General features: G+C 31.8%; 2 protein-coding genes across 4 annotated transcripts; one reads left to right on the forward strand and one right to left on the reverse strand.

The window, feature by feature from the left end:
* The first annotated feature begins 76 nt into the window (after positions 1-76).
* On the forward strand, positions 77-13,643 carry Retm (real-time). 3 transcript variants are annotated; one of them, XM_076779483.1, is made up of 16 exons: positions 77-319; positions 381-492; positions 2,109-2,258; positions 2,447-2,578; positions 4,530-4,658; positions 4,741-4,841; positions 5,068-5,147; positions 5,593-5,895; positions 8,779-8,867; positions 8,955-9,092; positions 10,801-10,921; positions 11,129-11,253; positions 12,210-12,456; positions 12,659-12,774; positions 12,931-13,073; positions 13,145-13,643. In XM_076779483.1, the coding sequence occupies exons 2-16, from the start codon at positions 430-432 to the stop codon at positions 13,212-13,214; spliced, it is 2,007 nt and encodes a 668-aa protein (XP_076635598.1). In that variant the 5' UTR covers positions 77-319; positions 381-429; the 3' UTR covers positions 13,215-13,643. The 3 variants fall into 3 exon arrangements, with proteins under 3 accessions (XP_076635598.1, XP_076635597.1, XP_076635599.1); XM_076779482.1 differs by having other exon boundaries at positions 398-492; XM_076779484.1 differs by having other exon boundaries at positions 406-492.
* A 97-nt stretch (positions 13,644-13,740) lies between these two features.
* On the reverse strand, positions 13,741-22,040 carry LOC143348819 (sorting nexin-14). The gene is made up of 9 exons (XM_076779461.1): positions 21,789-22,040; positions 21,277-21,520; positions 19,653-20,042; positions 19,099-19,411; positions 17,384-17,539; positions 17,183-17,307; positions 16,197-16,258; positions 14,498-15,336; positions 13,741-14,415 (listed from the first exon to the last, which is right to left on the reverse strand). The coding sequence occupies exons 1-9, from the start codon at positions 21,893-21,895 to the stop codon at positions 14,000-14,002; spliced, it is 2,652 nt and encodes an 883-aa protein (XP_076635576.1). The 5' UTR covers positions 21,896-22,040; the 3' UTR covers positions 13,741-13,999.
* Between the last annotated feature and the right edge of the window lie 563 nt (positions 22,041-22,603).

The raw sequence follows: 22,603 nt of genomic DNA on the forward strand, positions 1-22,603 counted from the left end.
TCATGACATCGATTTGAAATGATTCGACCTTGGCTCGAGCCTGCTATTATTCACGAGCAGCTTAAATAAACGCCATCTATTGCGTTTGGAAATTAATGCAACTAGTTAAGTAGACAACGTTTGAGTTTTTTTTAGAATCGGTGTATCTTTATAGAATATAGTGCAGGAAAACAGTTAAATGAAGTTTAGTTTATGATTTTCAGTAATTTATTTAAGTATTTTCATAACATTACCAAGTGTAGTGACATACAGATTATGTAAAGTCAAAAGTGGATTAAGATTTAAGTTATGGTAACCTATGAATTTTGTTTACCGATAGGTCAGTTAATACAATCGATTGGTTTTATTTAGTTAAATTATTTACATTATTCTTGTACTAGAATGCATTTAAACCTAGGTTAACAGACTGTAAGGAAAGTTCGTTCTGATATGGTTCAACAATATACATCACCTGTAAGGGTGTACAAACATCCATTTCCACTTGTGATGATGGTGCGTTTATTTATATTATTTTCTTATTTTAATAATAACATTTTCTATGTATCATTCATTTTATTTCAATTTTCTTTCGATATTCGTACTTTTATTATTTTTGAATTTTTAAATTAACATATTATCCATAGCGAAATAATAATTATATAATATACACGAATTTGTATTGACGATAAATTTAAAAATAAAATGTATTCGAAGTTGCAATTAAAAAAGTAAACGCAAACCTGTCCATTGACGTCTCAAAAAATTTCTTGGACCGTTAGAAACAACAGAAATATTTTAGTTCTTAATTGTATATGTCACGATTAATCTGAAATTATTTTTCTCTTTGATACGATTCATAAACTAATTTAGCAAAAGTATCTATGTTTCTTTTGATAGAATCATAATACATATCCATTACTGGTATATAATTATGATAACGGAATATCAGACAAAGAAATTAAGTACCATTATTATGGGACTGGATCATTATCAAGAAATGCTGATTCGTTCGATTAAGTCTTGTTTGTGTTCTTCCACCGCAGTACTTGTAGCATTTTTAAAATAAATATTAAAATTACAGTAGCAAACGCCCATAATTTTGTATTTCATTTCCCAAATTTTACAAGCACGTAGACTTCGAACGACCATCGTTTGTAGAAAATAACTGGTTCTTTTATCGCTACTATATTGTATACTTTGTAACTTGCGATAATTTTCTGTAAAAATGTTAGAAGTTAGATCCTTTAAGAAGTATTGCTAATTTGTTGGTAGCTTTTCTTCCTTTCTTGGTTGTAAAGTTATCTTACAAATCTTAGGATATTTCTAAATTGATTTCGAGACATTAAAGGTGAATTTTTACTTTTACCTCTATAAAGAAGGGAAGTATTGTGATCGAGAATAATAACGAGAAAACGCTTTCTTGAAAATCACATTTTAAGGCACTCTAATTACATTTTGGCTATTAAAATTTTACTGTTTGCAATTCGCATTTGCGTTGACCAAAGTACATTGAAAAGGAAAGATTTACCTGTATTCTGTTACAGAAAATGTTAAAAAGAGACATAGAAACGCAGTGGAAATCTGAGTTTAAATTAGGATACCTGATTCCAGATATGTGTAAAATAATATTTAGTGTATCGAAAATCGTATCTAAATTCTTTTACATCCTGTATTGTGTATGTTCTTATTGAAAAAATATTTTTTCTCGTTACTAGCAAAGGTGTGATTAGCAAGTTTTAAAATGTGTCTATTCGTTAAAATAATATTCTCCAAATTCTGTTTTATTACAATACTTTCTTTAAATGTCGGAAAGTACTAGAGCCTAGGAAGAGATTTTGTCATTCTTGATTTTTGTCTTATTTTGGCATGTAGAATCACCCCTTAAAGTTTCGGACACCTGTAGCCAAACACCCTGTATAGAAGGATCCAATTGTACGGAACACAAACACTATGTATGTACATCATTTCCAACAAAAGTACATTATGACGGATACGTATAATTTGACTTTTGTAAAAGAAAATTGTTTGAAATTACCGTTTGATCGTTGCGTTCTTTATTTTGCGCTGCGTACGCCAAACGTTATCATCGATATTTTCTATATGAATTTTTATTTTGATTTTATTTATAGGCGTATGAGCGTAGATTTCCTACATGTCCTCAAATCCCTGTTTTTGTTGGTTGCGACATAGTTTCAGACGAGGAAAGCAAAAACGGTGCGATCAGAATAACAGAAAGGAGATGCAAATTAAACGTCGATGCGCCTTATATCTTGAAAAAGGTAAGTATCAACGACAGTAATTGAAAAATATATTGTTTTATTTTTCATCCACAAATTTTGAAAGTTTTTCAATGACATATAGTTTAGACTTGTATCTTCTTACTGTTTAATTAATTTTTATTTTAATTTAGATTTTAACGTTTACTATTTTCTTTTACTAAAATTAATCATTTTTCTTTTCATTACAGATAATTGGCGTAGATTTTGTGTACTTTATCCAAAAGAATGTATTAAATAGAAAGAAGTGTATTCTAGAAATAGAAGCATACAATGAAAGCTTTTCTGCAAGAGTGTCGGTCATCGAAAAGTGCAGATATTTTGTAAGTATCTTGTATAATTTAAAATTTATAGAATTTTATGTGTGTTCTCCATTAGGGAAAAGATTCCGGGTGCTATAAATAAATAATGTACATGTTCGCAAATAATATGATGTTCATTTGGATCACGATGCTACATGCCCCAACAATGTTTTATAAAAATGAAAAGTATTTTGAGAAAACATGTTCAAAACAAGAACAATAAATAATCTTAAACTTGTTACAAATGATAAGAATGCTATTTTAGCGTTAGTCTTGTCGCGAGCTATAATAATATATACAAAAAAATATGCAGTGCCATTTAATAAAAATGAAGGTGACCTTGACCTTTTATAGTTGAACAAATTTTTTTGCAATTTTTTATATTTCAGTTTATAGCTGACCCAAAACATTTTTTCGTCGGATCGCTGAAAGTTTGTCATTACTAGTGTGGTCAGATTGGACATAGTTAACATGTTCACTGTCCATGACCCGTATATGGTTCATAACACCACGTTATTGGATACGTCGCTGAGAAACCGGACAGTGAATGCGTTAACAACTGGGATGAAATTTGGCAAGGTTGTTCAGGGCTTGTGTAAAGTCGCAAGTTGCAACTCGATTTAATGTAGTTTTTAGATTTCGGTGTCGAATCGGATTCAGACTTCGGGGGTCGTTAAATATCGAAAAAACAAGTAACTTTAATTAATATACAGGGTTCGGCTATCTCTGGGAAAAAATTTAATGGGTGATTCTAGAGGGCGAAATAAGATGAAAATCAAGAATACTAATTTGTTGATTTTCATCTTATTTTGGCCTCTAGAATCTCCCATTAAATTTGTTCCCAGAGGTAGCCGAATACCCTGTACATGGATTAGAAAAAGTGATAGATTTTTATTTTCCATCTAACATCTAGAGTACTCAGAATCTTGACCATATTTTCAAATTGGTGAGGGTGTTCACGCAGTAGCGTATTTGCTTGCGAAACGTAAAGTTTGTGGGATCGATTCCTTCCCCTCATGCTTTTTTTTTAATATAGCAAGAAGTATACAATAAGAACAATAAATTATACTATTTTAGACTACTATGTGCAATTATAAAGGACGTGGGTTCGTTTTCAAAAGTTTTTTTTATTACGGCGCATTCCTTATGCCTCAATGGGTAGGGAAGTAAAAATATTCGGGTAGTTGTGGAGAGTAAAAATTGCATGCTGATTGTCGCAAGGTCGGGTTTCGACTGTTCAAGAACGAGAAGGAATGACTCACAGTTGCCTTCTTTTTTGATTTCCCGAAGTTGCACGAAGTTGCACGAAGTTACACGAAGTGCGGACCGTACAGTAGGATGTGCTGCTTCCCCCACTACTCCGTTAGACGCTAAAGGAAGTTTGTCATTACTAGTGTCGCCGTCGATGCACTCAATATACCAAATCTGGCTACAGTAACATAAACTGATAACATTGATGTGGACTCCACACTGTGTACACGACCATTCGAGAGTGAGAGTTTTCTCTCTCACCATTTTTTGCATGGATTCGAACATTACACGTACGGCATTAGGCGATGAAACGTATAAAGTTCACCTTGGATCACCATAAACAACGTATGATGTCGACTCTCGTTTAGTATCCCGCGGTTCTTGAAACGGTCTCTGAGGATTAATCGCGCGCATACGCTTAGGGAATCCCCAAATCACAGACTTGAAATTGGGCAAAATTCGTAGAAAACGAATCAAAATTTTAAATTCGTTCGAAAATTAATGTCCGTTAAAGAATTTTTTAAAATTTTTTGTGAATGAATCTAACGTTTCTAATCAAATTTTTGCGTGTTTTTACAATTTTAAATTGTAGACGTGGTTAATACAACAGAATTCTGTTTGAAATGTATATTTATGTTATTTGATCGTCATAAAATATATGTATGATATGTAAATACATGTATGACGAACTTAATTAATACGGATTAATTAATCTTTCTAGGTTCATCCTCAAAATGAAGAATGGACATGCTTCGAACAAACTGCAAGTTTAGATATTAAAAATTTCTTCGGTTTCGAGAATTCGATGGAAAAATTGGCAATGAAACAATACGCTCAGAATATTGCAAAGGTATTGTTTATAGCATTAAATATTCTTGTAATTTTTATCGTTATCATCGTAAACAAATTCTACGTTGAATAATTTATTGCAGGGGAAGGAAATAATAGAGTATTTTATAAATGAATTAAAAAAGGAGGGGATTGTTTACGTGCCTCCTTGGAAAGATCTGAACGAAAAATCTTTAAACAAGGAGTAAGTTTAAAATTTTAAAAGATAAACGCGTACTATAGATTTTCAAATATTCTATAATGTTTCAGTTATAATGTGATTAATGATTTTTAATTATATATAAACAGGGTAAAGCAGGACAACTGTGATCTTGAGAGACAAATGTTTAAATGTTGTAGGTTTAAAATTATATAGTATCTACGTCTCATATTTTTGTTTCTAACAGATATTTATCACTCCCTCTGTTTAGGAATGATGTTCCAGAAAATGAAGACTCCGATAATAGAAGCGAAGCTTACACGTGTATAGACAATAAATTACAAATCACAGGTACGGGTATATTAACGTGTTGTTTGTACATTCAATAAATGGATTTTTTTAATTTAAATGCTTCGCTTGAGATTTCTTAGAAAGAATAAAATTTGGCCCATCTTTACGAATATACAAAAAATGTCTGCAAGTAAATATTAAAATATGATAAAGAAACTGGAGAAATTAATACGAGGATAAAGAATAACAAAGTTGATAGATATTTAAGAGTAATTTGATTCTTACAACTGTTGAATTTGGTTAATTTACACTGAAAGGAATTACATTTTTAGAACATTTTAGAAATTTTCATTGTTCCAGCGAATATTACATTACTCGAAGAATCTTTCGTATTAAAATAAAATTAGTTTATTTTATATTATTGAAAACATGCTACTTGTTGAAATAGTTTGTTGCTACACAGATATGTAAATATGTTTATTAATACTTGTATGTTATTTTCTAGAAATGCAGCTTTCTTCGGATTACATAGAGAGATACTTGGGAAAGCTCGATATGATACAAGAAAGTAAACTTGTTCAACTCTGGCAAAGTATAAAAGAATTAAGAGGAAGTTCAGTTCCTGGAGATACGACGCTTTTACGGTTTTTAAAAGCGACGGAATTTTCAGTCGAAAAAGCGAAGGAAATGCTGACCCAATCGTTACATTGGCGAAAGAAACATCAAATCGATAAACTTCTCGAAGAATATGATACTCCGCAGGTCGTGAAAAATTATTTTCCTGGCGGCTGGCACCATTTTGACAAAGGTATTTGCACAACTATTATTATTGCGTGCATAAAGTATGCAAGTATGTAAGTAATGTCGTTAAAAATTTAAAAGTCATATTACTCCTGATAGTATCATAAATTGGATTATTGAACAGCTGTGCAATAGTGTTTAATCGATAGTTGTTAAAATATTACTATAATACAGTCCACTGTGCGGCGTCGCAGCGCCCTCTTTAACTTCCAAGAGTGCAAAAGACGCAATGCTAGACTTACCATTATGTACAACAATGATATCTATTTTTATATTTTTTGTGCTTCCCCTGTTCCAATAAGAAATGCAGCTCTTATACACAACGATGTGTATCAGTTTTGTTCTTTACGTAACAGAAATAAATTTAAAACCTCAATTATAGATAACTTTTGCTCGTAGTAAGTGTAATTCTCTGGTCAGTAGTTAGAAGCTTGAACGTCTTGCATATAGCGTTGTTTTGATTCGAAGAAAATGGAAATGAAAGTGTACAGTCACTACGTTGTGTATGATGTGTACAGTAGTGATAACAAATCGGGTGATGCGAAATTACTACGTGAAGTTTCGTTTGGGAGATACGAGTTTCAAAAATGAAACAAGGGCTGATCAGGTACGGCAAGTTTCAACGATAGCTTTTTAAAAACTCAAATACAATACAATTCACGGCAAGCAACGAGGGAATTAGCAGATGAATTGGACTGAGAAAGACTCAGGAAAGTCAAGAAGCTGTGAATTCAGCGATAGAAACAAAGCAGGCCATATGATTGTCATAAGTCTACGATCGTGACAAGAAAGTGAACCAGTTTTCGACAGATTTATTGCTGAAGACAAAATAATGGATACACGAATGCGTGGTCCGTAAATGACAATAGTTTGAAAAAGATGAGCAGCCTGAGCCAAGTTCAAAACCTTCCTTGGAATTTAAAAATTGCAACGAAATGCTTTCACAGTAATTGTAATGCGTAGAAGAAAAATTTATAGAAAATTACTTATGCTACAAAAAATCATGGAACTTGAGTGGTTAGTTTTACTCCATCCTCTTACCATCTGTTTCGAGCTCTAAAAAAAATGCATTGAACAGGCAAAACTGATAGTAGTTTATTGGACATTTTTTTTACGGTCAAAACTCACAAAGTTTTGAGCACATGGAATTGACAAATTGTTAGATAGATGGAAAAAGATGGTCGATAACGAGATAATAACAGGATAATAAACTAATATTAGAATGTGTTAGCTAATAGAGAACGGAAAGAAAAACAAAAATTAGTTGTGACTTGGCCCAATATTTCAATCTCAAGATACAATATCTCATGTGGGACATTAAGTTAGAAGATTTGTTCTTAAGAGCTTCTTAGGCAATCGCGTCCCTTTCTCAGATCATCGTACTTCTTCATTATCTTAACACATTCACTGTCCATGACCCGTATACGGGTCATAGCGCCATACTTTTGGATACGCCGCTAAGAGATTGGACAGTGAACGCGTCGATCCTTTATTTGATAACATTGAGTGTCGAACGCCAAAACGATAATGCTGTTTCGATGTTTCAACCTAGATTTCTCTAATATTTAATTTATCTCAACTGAAAGTATTGTAAGTATAAAGTGCAGAATCTGGATAATTGTCAAAATCGGTTGAGCGCATATTCTTCTATTTTTGTAGGTCTCATAATTTGCAAAAATGAATATATTATAACAAAGTAGTAGTAACGCGTAGAAACTACACATTATCCGAAGGTAGTGATTTTTTTTTCTATTTTTTTTTTTTAGCGCAAGTTTCATTAGAATATCTTCAATCTATGAAAAGAATTCCATACATCATATCATATTGCGTCACGAGCACAGCGGATAGAAGTCGAGTGCAGAGTAACGACAACCCTAAATCTTAAACATGATCATCAATATCCAAAGAGAGTAGTCTATTAATAGAAATATTGTACAATAATAGTGAGGTAAGTAGAGTAACGTTCAGGGAAAAGGCGTCAAAAACACGTTTGGAGACATTCATTTGTACGCTTTATTTGAAGTAACATAACGTGAAAACAGTACAGTTTTGTACGCTTCATTTTTTCTAGATATGCTTGGTATGTTGCGAAGCTGACGGGCGATTATCCGTCTTTTTAAAAATGTAAAACAAACTCAAATTGTGCCAACAGATAAACGAATAAAGATATTTCGAAAGAAGCATATTGGATTATTTTTCTTCCAATACCACTATAATCGGTACTGTAACAAGCACGCAAAATATCATGCTTGAACGATACCATTAAAAAATATTTAAAAATTGTTACAAAAGAGAAAAAGCAGAAAAAGAATTGTTGGAATGTTCGACCCAAGGAGTTTTTCACTCCTCTTGTCTTTCTACCGTTTCGTTAATCATCTTTTCGGTTTTGCACGGTGCATACGTTGCCTTTGTAAGCAAATGAAAACATTAATAAGCAATCTCTGATCGATTAAGCAAACCGTATAGTGCTCTGTTTGGGATTTTTATGTTCTTACATTATGCCTTGCACCATTCCCTCGACTGAAGAACCTGCTAGGTTCCTTATTATTTTAGTTTCATATTTTTATGAAATTATATGCATTGTGTAATACGTTCTCAACAAAATAGGATTGCGTTACAGAAACTTTATTAGTACATTACAGAACTTTGAATATTGCTATTTTTTTCAGTAAATTGTAAAGCGATTCTTTGATTTTCTAACAGATTATAGCGTAATGTTAATTTTAAAAGAATTCAATTGTAATTTCCTTATTAAAAGTTATTTTGGAATGTTTTACGCGCTTCTATTAAATTTTTTCGTATCTTGATATTTTCTTTGATTTCTTTTCGCTTTCCAATAAATTTTAATTCTGTGCAATTTTTTTATTGTATTTATTTATGACATTTTTAGATGGACGGCCATTATATATTTTGAGGATGGGACAAATGGACGTGAAAGGATTATTAAAATCCATCGGAGAAGATGATTTACTGTTATTAGTAAGTTAAATTTTTATAATATAACGATATATAGTTTGTTATTCACGTATTTAAAATGAACTATATAAATTGGTGATGCTGTTACAGGCACTGCATATTTGTGAAGAGGGTCTTCTTTTAATGGAAGAAGCAACTACTGTTTCTGGCCACCCAGTCTCGCAATGGTCTTTATTAATAGATTTAGAAGGTTTAAACATGCGCCACTTATGGAGACCAGGTATAAAGGTACGGGGTGTATTAAACGACCCATTAATATTTATATAATATGATACGTTATTATAAGTGAAATCGATTTTCAATCAAAAAATAATAAAGAATCGTCATAAGTCTAACCGAATATTAATGTTTGACAATGTCAATTTGTTAATTTCTCTAACGCTTCTTTTGAATATACAGGGTGTTCGGCCACCCCTGAGAAAAATTTTAATAGGAGATTCTAGAGAACAAAATAAGAATATCAATTTCTCGACTGAGGCTTTATTAAAAAGTTATTAAAAAATTAAATTACAAAATTTTAAATCATCCCGGAAAAATTATTTTTGGATGCGGGGCTCAATTACAATCATTTTTGGTGATTACACATACCTCTGAAATCCTATCCACTTTCGAGAAAAAAATTCGAGGTGTGAAATTTTTCGACGAAATTAAAAAATTTCAAATCATACAAAAAAAATTATATTTAGTTACAGGGGTCAATTATAAGCATTTTTGGTGAATAGATATACCCCCAAATTCCTACGCGTTTTCGAGAAAAAAATTCCTTACCGAAAATATAATGTCTGATCATAAATGAACGATTCCTCTGAAATTTCATGTGTTTCAAATCGTCTTGAAAAAATTATTTTCGGTTGCAGGGGTCAATAGCAATCATTTTTGGTAAATAGACATATTCCTAAAATCCTACGCATTTTCGAGAAAAAAATTCAGGAAGGTGGACTTTTTCGGCGAAATTGAGAACTTTCAAATCATACTAAAAAAATTGTATTTAGTTAAAGGGCACAATTACAAGCATTTTTGGTGAATAGACATACCCCGAAATTTCTATGCGTTTTCGAGAAAAAAATTCCTTACCGAATATATAATTTCTGGCCAGAAATGTTACGCTGAAATTTCATACGAATCTTTAAAATGTCATAACTCCTGAACGGTTTGAAGAATTTGAATGTTCCAAAGTGCAAAAAATGCGTATTTTAATGGAGAATATGTAGAAATTCTAGCAATATTGAAAAAGTCGTTCCTTGACATCATAAAGTGAGAAAAACCCCCTGAAACTAGTCTAATTTTCAAACGGCCATAACTCCTACAATAGTAAAGGTATCTCATTGAAATTTTTTTCTGAAGCAAAGCCCATGGGTACCTACAAAGAAGTATTAGACAACTTTTCTATAGAGCGTCACACAAATTTATTAAAAAATGAAAAACAAATTTTTAAGAAAAATCGACAAAGTAGGTGTCTAAATTTTTCAGCGGAAAAAAAATTTCAAATCGTTCTGGAAAAATTATTTTCGGTTCTGGGGCTCAGTTACAATCATTTTTGGTGATTACACATACCTCTGAAATCCTACCCACTTTCGAGAAAAAAATTCGAGTAGCTACTGAAACTTTTAGACGAAATTAAAAAATTTCAAATCATACAAAAAAAATTATATTTAGTTACAGGGCACAATTACAAGCATTTTTGGTGAATAGACATACCTCGAAATCCTAGTCTCTTTCTAGAAAAAAATTCAGTACGGGCGAAACTTTAAACGTTAATAACTTTTTAACGAAGCCTCCATCAACAAATTAGTATTCTTGATTTTCGTCTTATTTTGGCCTCTAGAATCTCCTATTTAAATTTTTCCCAGGGGTGCCCGAACACCGAGTAATGAAATGTACTTAAAAATTTCAATATTTTTAGAACAGCATTGTTTATAATAATTTTCTATTACAGGCTTTATTACGTATTATTGAAATCGTTGAGATTAATTATCCAGAAACCATGGGACGTGTTCTATTTATGCGTGCACCAAGATGCTTCCCTATTTTGTGGACCCTTATTAGCACATTCATAAGTAAGTAGAAGATCTTTTATACGGTGTGTGATATTTGTTGTATAATGTTCCTGTTAATTCATAATCTAGTTGTTGAGGTAAATGCCTCAACATCAGTCGAACGGAATGGTACATAATTTACATGGTAAATAATTCTTATAGGCGACTATAAGAATTATTTCAACGCTTTATAGATAAGTATCTAAATTTTGTTAATTTGTTTTAAAGACGAAAACACACGAAAGAAATTTATATTTTATTGTGGCGCCAATTACCAAGAAGAAGATTCGGGCAGTCTCAGCGAATACATCGATCCAAAATTTATACCAGACTTTCTTGGAGGATTGTCCGAGGTAAGGGTAGTAATGTTGTATTGGTAGAATGCAAATTCATAATTCATTCCTATACAAGTGATGGCATTAACGCCATGTTTACTTCTTAAGAACAAAATTACAAAAATATTTATAAATTATTTTATTAGAAAAGATAATTTTTAATAAGATTTATATAATTACACAGAAAATTGTCTTATTTAAGACAAATTTAATTTTGTCAATTTGTTATATTTTATGATCACAATATCCCAAAATTGATAAAAATTTAAATTAAATCATGTTAATTCATGAAAACTGTGCGATCCACAAAATATTAAATATCGATGTTACTTTAGACTGTACATTGTTAAGAGTACTAATAATAATTAATGTATTGAAACATAATACATTTTAACGAATAGGACAATGTATGCGAGATGTACGGTATGATACCTCGAAGGCTTTATATTTTCAACGCAACTGCTTGTAACGTAAGGATTTTGATATCTTTGTTTTATGTGTTTCACGTTATAGTGTTATTTAATGTTTCGTCCTATTTTGTTTTATTGCTAATTCTTTTATCTATAGCGTATTAAAATATTTTTTATTTCGTATTATAGTAAAACGTGATTCCGAATTCTCATTTAAAAGCCTTTAATTTAAGCTGTAGTCAGATGCAAAATGTCTGAGCTAATTATAGTCGTTTTTCTTCTAAGATTTAAACAATGTCGGAACGTTAATTACATTTTGATAATGGAGCCTATCAAAAATACTGTTGAAAACGTTTACGTAAGGAAAAGAAATCAATTTTCTCAAGCTCCTATATCGGTTAACACTTGTGGCACAATTTCTGTTTCCGCACAATCAAGTTGAAAGACAATTATTACTGTACTATGTACTTTTAATTCATCAGTACCATCGAACTACATTATTCATATTAATGCATTATTATTAACGTTTTATACGTTTCATACGAAATGTTCTATTAACGTTAGGTCTATATCACCGAAGGAGGAACTGTTCCAAAACATCTTTATAAATCGGATTTAGAAACCACATCCGCTGACGAAGAACAGAGCCTGTATCATACCATTACCTTAAGTCGCGGACAAATACATCGGGTAATAATACATTCCAACGATCCAGGATCAATTTTAACATGGGACTTTGATGTGATGCGGCACAACATAGTATTTAGTGTATTGTACCAAGCAAACGATGACAAGAAATACCTAACTTCAGGTATGCGTTTGAAATCAATAAAGTTACAAATTTTAATAGAATAAAATATTAGGAATCAACATAAATGTTGCAACATTGGTATTCACTACGAAGGCTGTGGTTCTAAGGTTCCTGCGGGAGTGGCTGTACTTAAAAATAATGACACATTTTGTCAAACTTCAACTTATGTTATTCTCGTTAACAAAGCGTATAATTCTTACAGATTTCTCAAAGACTTTTACGGACGAGAATGCAGAATTATTAGAAACGAAAGAAGCAAAAACACAGCTTGTTAAGGTTGAATCCAGCAGTGTTTGCCACGATGGTGAAAGTATTCAGGTAATTCTATATAAATACAAACACAAATATCAATGACGCTTAATAACGTAATAAGATGATAAGATATAATAGTAGGAAAATGTTACATCTTCGTGTTTAAATGATATAAAAGTTTTAAAAGAGATATAATAAAATATTGACTGTATTTTCTTCCAGGGAACTCATGTAATGCAAGAGGCAGGAACATATATATTACAGTGGCATAACCAAGATGATCTTGGAGAATTCCTTCCTTCGATCGGCGGTTACAAAGCGCAACTTATGTACTTTTATGAAACGTTACCTTCGGTTCAGTATAGGTATTTTTTATTTCGAAATAAATTTACATGCAATGTATGCAATAAACACACTTGTATGCCTTATCTTTCAGAGGGTCGATGATGAGTTTACAATCTGCCGTGAGTGGAAAATCAGAAGCAAGTTCAAATTTGTCTAGATGATGCGTTAAAGATATACGACGGAGTACACGATGACTGGAGTTACGTTACATCGAAAATAGTAATTTATCTGTAATATTTATTAATTTGTTTTGGGATTACTTTCAAATTGCGAATACTTTGTGTTGTTCAAGCTTTTAGATTTGAATGATTAATATCATACGTTTGGCCTAAGTATATTATTCTCAATACTGTAAGTAGAAAGTACGGAAGTTTTAATTCACATATACACAAAAAATTAATAAATGTTGAATTTATGAAATGTGAAAGTTTTACTTTCTTTTGTTGTGCTCGGTACGAAAGATATTGAAAGTTAGTAACACTCATAAAATTAATATTGCAATTTATGTAATAATTATGTACAATTTTACAAGAAATACTTGTTGCTTTATTTTACAAAATGAGGATCATAATAAAACGTATATAAACAAATTATTATTTCGAAAAAAATATTCCTATTATATATTCTTAAAGCTTTACTGTTATTTACAATTCATAGCTTCATAAATTTAATTATAGAATGGTAATAATTATTATTTTCAGGAGTTGTTTTTGTATGAAAATGCAACTATACGTTTCAAATTTCGATCTCCACGAGATGGCACAGCGTGTTTACATCCCCACTCTTGCTGCAGTTCGCTGATTGGCTGTCACCGATCTTCGTCACCGATTTCGACCAATACCTGTCAGTCAGCGGACTGCAACAGGAGTGAGGATGTAAACACGCTGTGCCTTCTTCTCGTGGAAGAATGGTACGTGCACATAAGTACTTAATCCTTACATATAAATCAAAGAGTAAGTTCAGGAAATAAACTTATCAGTATATGATCTAAAAGAACGTATGTAAGATGTTTGTTGAGCGTTGCGTTCTGCAATGAATCAAGAACGGAATCCATTAATTCGATCCACGATCTATAAAATCCTATTAACCAGTACGGCAATAAACTATGTAATCCTTTCTTCGCATTTTCGTAATAATTTCGACGACTTTTTTGCAAAGTTAATTCTTTTGTACAATTTTTATCACCCATAACTTTCGCATGTAAAAGTTTCACAACAGCAGCAGCACGACCATTACTCAAGACTTTCACCAAAGCGTTGTAAAGCAAAATGTTAACGAATGGATCCACTTGTGCACGCGTCGACGAGGCAAACATCCAAAAAACTCGTGTGATTATTGGCGATATGTTTAATAATTTGTCCACTGAAACAAAAAATATAGATAAATGAGAAAAACTGGAATTCAGAAATTTAGACAAAATTATGGAAAATAGGATGTCGTTTACCAGCATTGGCAATACAGAATGAGGCACCCTTCACGTGAGAGCGTTCCAACGATGACGAAGACAATGTTTGAAAACTGGTATCCAAATGAAGATTATTTCCAAATATTCCAGACAGAAGATCATGGCGTCCTCTTTTATTTATTACGGTGCTATCCGACTCATTTGATACTTCGATTCCGACATCTGTGTAATCACTTTTCAGATTGGTAGACGACAAAAAGATTGTCATAAATTTATCCAAATTTTGGCCCTTTTCCTTTTGCAATTTGTAAGCCATATTTTGATATAATATGCCAATATCTGGTGTATAGTTTGCGAAGTAGGGTTTCAAGTTTGGCATAGTCAAAAATGTGTATAAAAGTTCGCTGCTCCTGAGCACTGGTTTCGAGAGTAACTTCTCTAGAAAGTCTTCGTACCGTTGTCTGTTAACGGCGCAAGAAAAATGGGGATTTTTTCGCGAAGGCAATGGCGAGTCGCTCAATTCTTTGTCACCGTGAAACTCTGCCAGTCGTGTGCGTAAAGCATAGAAATCTTGATCGCGACGTAATACGGTCCAAGATTTTTCTTCAGCGACGTTATGCACCGCGATCATGTAAAGAGTTTCGTTATCTTCGGAATCAATGTGTGGAATACTGACTCGCCACGTTGTCAAATCCCTATGAAAGCTATCGTCCGCGTATATTATTTCACTGTACGAACGTAACGGATAGTCTATTTCTTCGCCTTGATATATCTCTTCGAAAGGCATCCCGTCGATCGCCGATGCCCGTAAAACTCCATCGAACTTTGGAAAATGATTGCCACTTTTCATAGATGCATTTGTAATTCCACTAACAGCACTGTAAAAAGAAATACAGACTGTTGGAAATAAGAATACAATTTTATTTGTTTGGTAGGACCTTGCAGGTCACTAACAAGGGATATTTCATGGTTATGGTTTCTACTGTTAAATTTGTCACCCTGTTTTTATGGTGATTTTAAATATGGTACAAAGGTGATTACCCTTCTGATGAATTTGAAAAGTTTTATAATCTGGTTACTTTCTGCTATCAAAATACAGATTAACACGTTGACTGCCAGACCAAACTCCTCAAATTGCCCACGAAAACGAAACTTTGTTTGTAAACATTTGGTGACCAGCAGAGCCATAATTCGTCATAGAACTTATTTTCACAGATTTGTTTAAATTCAAGAGTCATATTTAGATTTGTTTTCTTTAACATTTAATCTTGAGAATTAATTCTTTTAGCTCCTTAGTGAAAAACACCCATATGTGGGTAACGGTGGCACTCAATGTGTTATGGTGCCCAAGAAACCTGCACTGTTTTAAAAATATCGAAATTTTCGAATTACCAAATATCCCTTGTAAGCATGTCAAGTACTATCCAGTGATGACTTGTTGGCTAGGCACCTACAAACTAAACGGGGCAAGGGCAAGGAGAGAAGGTCTACGCGCCGCCTTATTCCCACTACAGAGGCCCCCTCTAACGTCACACTGCATAGTAGTAGGGTCTCGACCAATAAGGTGAGCGACTCAGCCAATGACAATGCGTGTGAGAGCAGACTATTACGCTACGGCCAATCGGTGTGCCTAGCCAACAAGTCATCTCTGTACAGTAGAAAGAATCGTGTAATCTTTGTATGTTGGTACTAAATTAATTTAAGTTTTCAGTCGCAAGAAAACGTAGCAATTGCTCACTTTGTTCGGAGAGGTTGTTTAACATGATTTAGTGTTGGTTGCCCGCATAACAATGCATATAGCTGCAACATGAGATAAATAAAAATTAGTCTAGCGACAAGAAGAGGGCAAGGCCTTTGGATTTATCGATTTTCTTGAAACTTTGCAAACTTGTAGATTTAGTTATCCGGTTTAAGATTATATTACTTTATAGGGGCAGATACTCAATAATTTTTGAAATATTAATGATTAAAGTTTCATTATTATCTATAAATATTATTTTAATTTATTAAGAATCAATTACCACCATGGGACGTGATAGTAAAGTAAGGGATTCCCACCCGGTAGGTCCAAGTTCGATTTCCGATAACTATATAAGTTTTTTTCTCTTAAAAAAAATAAAATAAAGCGTCTTTATATTTATTAAAATATACGACGTATATAAAAATATAAAAATTTAATATTGATAATCAGGTGAAATTCTCCATCCCACAGTAGCTGAAAATAAAGGAAGCATTAAGAATCACGTACTTCACAAAAAGTGGAAACAGATTAATGTTATAAATAAAGAGATTTTATTTAAAAGATAACTGATATTTTTATGTGATAATATTATTCAAATTTATTTATATTAAGGGGGAAAAATTATGTAGTTATTGGGAATCGAACTTCGACCTCATGAGTAGGGAGTCTTTTTTTGGAAGTGACACTTAATAGATTAAATTATTTGTAGATAATAATGAAACTTTAATCATTATATATTCTTAAACTGAATAACTAAATCTACAAGTGTGCAAAATTTTAACAAAATCGATAACCTGAAGGCCTTGCCCCTCTCCTTGTGAGTATTGTTGGGGATCAAAATAAGAAGAGCAATAACCGGGGCCACTCTTCTACTTAATCGTAGTAATACTACGTATGCGATTGTATAACTAGTTTCTACTTTCGATTTTTCATTTAACTATAAAAAAAGATAATAATTAAAAATTAATTTTTAATTCTTTTACTTGATAGCTGTGATGAAAGGACGGTAGGCAAGTGGATTCTAATAATGCATGAGCTTCTTGATGAGCTTGATAAAACGGTCGTGACGTCCTCAATTCGTCGATATTCTTTTCGCCTCTATCCAGAACTAAACATTTAATCGATAATTATTGAATAATAGAAATTATGTAAAATTAAATTAGTAATTAGAAGTAATGTATTACTTTGTTGTATGCCTATCGAAATATCTTCCGGTAAATATAAATACTCTGGACCTTCAGGGTCTAGATACATGGAATACATATTTTGAATATCAGTGTACAAACTGTATTTATCGTCCTCGCTTATGTCTGGATTTAACATACGCTTACTGAGATCATCTGGAAAGTAATAAACATGTAGGATTCGATTCGAAGAATATTATTATACAGATATGAGAATAGAAATATTTGAAAACGTTTGTCGTAATTATTTTTTGCATATTTACACAATAATGATTATTTCATTTACATCATGATTGTTTAATGCTGATATTTACAGTGACTGTCACTTAAAATCGCACACCTAGCAGCTCAGCCGATACTTTTTCAATAAAACATGAAAATTGTACTAAATTAGTAAAACTCGTATAGAGGCATATAGTGTAATGTTTCTTTATTTGATACATAACAATAATATAAAAAAACCTTTAGTAGTACTCAGTAAATTAAATAAAACTTGAGATTGCATATGAAACTTTGCTGTCAGTAAAAATCGTACAGAGGAAATAAGATACAGTTTTAGATCAATATATAATAAAAATTGTTTATAGTAATATTTAGTTGGGTAACTAAATGCATTTAGAATACTTTGCAGTTGTCGAGGAATTGATTTTACTAAATTCTCACAAAATTCTGGTGTTATTTTCGACCACTCTTCTTGCAAAGCTTTTCTAAGGCTTTCCTTGTTTGTAATATTGTGTAATCTTACTTTTTTATCCAGTTCGTTCCAAATATGTTTATTTTTCCAAAAAGTAAATTGTTCCTTTATGTACTTCTTAGCAAACTCGTACCTCTTCTTTCTATTTTGCAAACTTATGAACAGCTTCTTTCGATCAACTCTACCATGATATTTCTGTTTTCTTAATACTCTTGTAATGGTTGAGTCACTTATTTTCTTGTTTAAATATTTTTCAACTTCCAATGCTAATTTTGGAGCACTAATCCTCGGATCATTCTTGATTTTTCTAACAATCCATCGTTCATCCTTGATATTCAGTTTCTTATCAGACCTCTCTTTCAATTTATTCACTACACAGACTTTTTCTTTGCATCGTTTTACTATACATTGAACTGTGCTTCTACTTCAATTAATAATTTTACTAATTTCATTATAACTTCTTTTGTTTTTATAGTGATAAATAACTAATTCACGCTCTGCTACTGTAGTTTATTGCATTTTAAGTCTTTTTTATTGATTTTTTGACAGAACAACGCATATAACAATCAAAATGTTGCTAAATCAGCTAGATTCAATCGTTGCTAACCATTGTTAGACAAAAAGCAATTGGGGGATTCACCGAATTTCCAATGTTACCAACAGTGTACGATTTTTACTGACAGCTAACCTCAAATTTTATTTAATTTACTGAGTACTACTAAAGGTTTTTTTGTATTGTTATGTATTAAATAAAGAAACATTACACTATATCCCTCTATACGAGTTTCAATAATTTAGTACAATTTTCATATTTTATTGAAAAAATATCAGCTGAACTGCTAGGTGTACGATTTTAAGTGACAGTCACTGTATATATTTCAGTGATCTGAAGTTAAGAAGTTGAGCTAATTGACTTTGTTGCGTCACAAGGAATTAGAAGACAAAAGTAAAACAAACATGAAAACGTCGGTTGCTTCGTGTTCGATGGTTAAAAATAAAAAATAACAATTGTTATATTTACCAATATCCAAGCAGAATTGTAAAAGATTCATAGGTCCAACGTCTTTCACGTGTTGTATAAACATGTAGAATAATCGAGGATTATTCAAAACTTGGTCCAACGAAGGCTTCAGGTTGTTTTTTGCAACGTTTGACATTAATGGATTTGTCAGCCAACACTGCAACATCTGTACATTAGCTGCATCTGTATCGTTAGAAAATGTACCATCGTGCTGAGTCAACAATAATAATAAAGCATTTATATTGTCTGGATCAGCTATCGCATCCACCGCAGGCAAAAGAATCCAATTTGCCAGAATTTCACGAAGGAGAACCTACGAACAAATCATTATAATTTATAATGTATAGTAAAATGTTTGTTGTAATTTTAATTGTATTTGTAAACTATCAGGTAACTACGACTAATATTTCACATGTATTTCACATGTGAAAGTTCGCTAACAATTTTATCAGTCTCTATGCTCTCAGTTTGAACAGAGTTCGTAAAAAATTGGTAACTTTACACGTTTATTTAAATATACTAAAATTATACAATGAGGATAAATAATAATTTACTTTATTATTAGTAGATACATGGATAGCAGGGAGCAAATGCGGTACCACAGCAGTAACCAATCCTTTGAGATAATTTAACTCAGCTTCCCGCGAATAAGCTGCTGGATGAATCTCGTGGCCCAAGTAATCGATTACATGTTTTCGAAAATGGGATGCGTCAGAAGTATCTCGAATCCTTGCACGTAATGTTTTCCAATCTTCCGCATTTTGTAAGATCAATGGAATTAACCGACAAAGTACGATATTAGCCACGTCTGTACGTAACAAACGGACCGCAATATTTTTTGTTGCCGTGGTAGTAGCTACGCGAAGCTGTTGCACAAAAGCTTTGTTCGTTGAGAAATTCGAGTACCATGCACAAATGTACTTTTGTAGTAAATCTTCGAGAAGCTGTGAACAAAAATTATATACGTACATTATGAGTCTTGTTCGCTGACTTTAAGCTTTTTATAGAAAATATCATTCGTATAATTTATCATTGAACGAAGGAATGTTTCCTCCATGACTAAATGAGAGTCCAGATTTTAATAAACTGTGTTATTCACAGACTAACTATTCGAATGCTTATATTTATAACATTCAACTAATAAAATATGTATGTTAAATTAGAGCATTTGATATAATGTGATACATATAACGAAGAATGGATCTTAAAATTACATAAGTGAATTTAGAAAGTAATTCAACAATATACATATTATATCGTTTGTACAATACATTTATTGTAAATGCGTACCAGAGGTGGCTCACAATGTGTAAACAAACATTGCTTAGTTTATCGTTAATTGATTCAAGGGAAACAATGTTCAAAATTTCTGTCATAATTTTCATTATGAAATCTGGAACAAGTAAATCAGTGAGAGAATTGGTATCATGAAGGCAAATGTGAAATTGCATAACTTGTAAACGAAAGCGAGTCTATTGTCCATTATATTATAAAGAAATTGAATACGAATATTGAACACTTATGAGACGAAGTAGAGATACGATTATAACTTCAGAAAATGTATTGAAACGAATATTATTGAAATATGACGACCTATAAATGAAATATTACTTTTAATTTGGTCCACTCGATGAAAAACAAACTTGCAGCTGCTATAAAAGCAAACGGTGGACTAATTTCCTATTAAAACTTTCAATTATTTATTTTAAATAACTATTAAATGTTCCACTCAAATATTTTTGTAAACTACTTCTCGTACAGTACATACAAACGGTATACATTGTTTATTTTATTTATGTAGTCTTAAGATCCATCCCTTCTTATGTGTTATATCAAATTCTTTAACATTCGTATTTTATCGATTGAATGTTATAAATGCAAGAATTCGAATACTTTTGTGTACAAGTGTATATTTCATTTGTACTATATATTTGAACAATATTTGAAACCATCGTGACTGTTGAAATTAAATTTCGGTTATCGTTTACTTTGATTTCTGACAATACAACTATATTAAATTTATGTTTTGCATAAAAGATCTATTCGTAGAAGAAAATAGCTACGTAAAATAAGCCTAATTTAGATAGCATAAAAATACTATACATATAACAAATATGAAAATATGTTCTTAAAAAATAAAAACTGTTATCTATAGTATAAAAAGAAGAATGCAATTACTTGTTCCAGAGCATAGTCGAAATCCTTTGGTATTTTCACTTTAACCGAATGTGGAAATAATTTGTGTCTCTTGCAGTTATTGTTGCTACAAACTGTACAAGGATCCTTAACTTCGTACGTTGGATTAAACGTGTCTTTTACGGTAATTAAATTGACCAGTAGTACGCCAACGTATTGTAATATAACAAGTCCATAAAAAATACTTGTTATATACAGGCAGCACGCGATAAGTACCCAGATAATGCTGAAATACATATATAAATAAAAAAATAGTTTGTTTTTGATCGTTAATAAATAACTATTTTACGTTTGCTTATACTATTATATTGCATATTCAAATAACAGTACTTCTCAATGGAACAAAATATTTAGCTGCCTTACGATCAGAGTAGAAGTATCATCCCACCCACAAATTTGTAAATCCAAGAATTTGGAAAATAGACAATTTTGAATTATCAAAAAATGTTTCAGGACGTAATAATATTTCTTACATACTTCTTAATATTTCTTACCTTTTAAATACGATTAACAGAAACACAATCAATGTAAAAACAGTCACTGGAATTATTACGTTGCACACATAAAATTCTTGCACTTTATTGCTAGATGAAACTGCCATGGCTCCGTTAAAAATTCATTTTATTCCAGATAGAAACATCAACGTATATCGTGTAACACAACAAAAACATAGTATTTCGAAAATAGAATACTAATTACTGCACAACACTGTGTGGTTAGATTTGACATATTTGAATACATCGACGGCGACAAGGAAAGAAAAATGGAAACATCGTCTCTGAAAACAACGCCCCCTAGGATTAATCTCTTCGCGTCATATTAGGTTAGGGTTACAACGAAGCAGACAAGACCAGTGTTCCCATGTCTGTTTTGGTTGTTTTCAATTGTAAACAAGGAAAAACATAAAAACGTACGTCGCACAGTGGTGCGACATTTACCGAAAAAGCGGTAATAAGTCCCATTTTTTAAAAAGTATACCCATAGTGGAAAATTTATTCACATATATTTAACTGAACATATGAGTCATAATTGAGCGAAAGAATATTTTCAAAAGCTGGACTAATTTAAAACCATCAAAATTATCTATGTTATTATTTTTAAATAATAACCCAGACCTAACCCAGCCTTTTCATTGCTTAAACTACATTACTATACAATTTAAATTTGGCGCTATTGTAATTTGAATTTCCACTGAAGGGAGTTAGCGGAACATTAACGATCACACTTAACGTGAACTGAAGGGATCGAAGGTACCCGTATGGGAAAGAAAATAGAAATTTTTATTTCTTTCTATAAAACTACATATTAC

The sequence above is a fragment of the Colletes latitarsis genome, chromosome 12 (genome assembly GCF_051014445.1).
Source record: "Colletes latitarsis isolate SP2378_abdomen chromosome 12, iyColLati1, whole genome shotgun sequence".
NCBI classification, from domain to species: domain Eukaryota; kingdom Metazoa; phylum Arthropoda; class Insecta; order Hymenoptera; family Colletidae; genus Colletes; species Colletes latitarsis.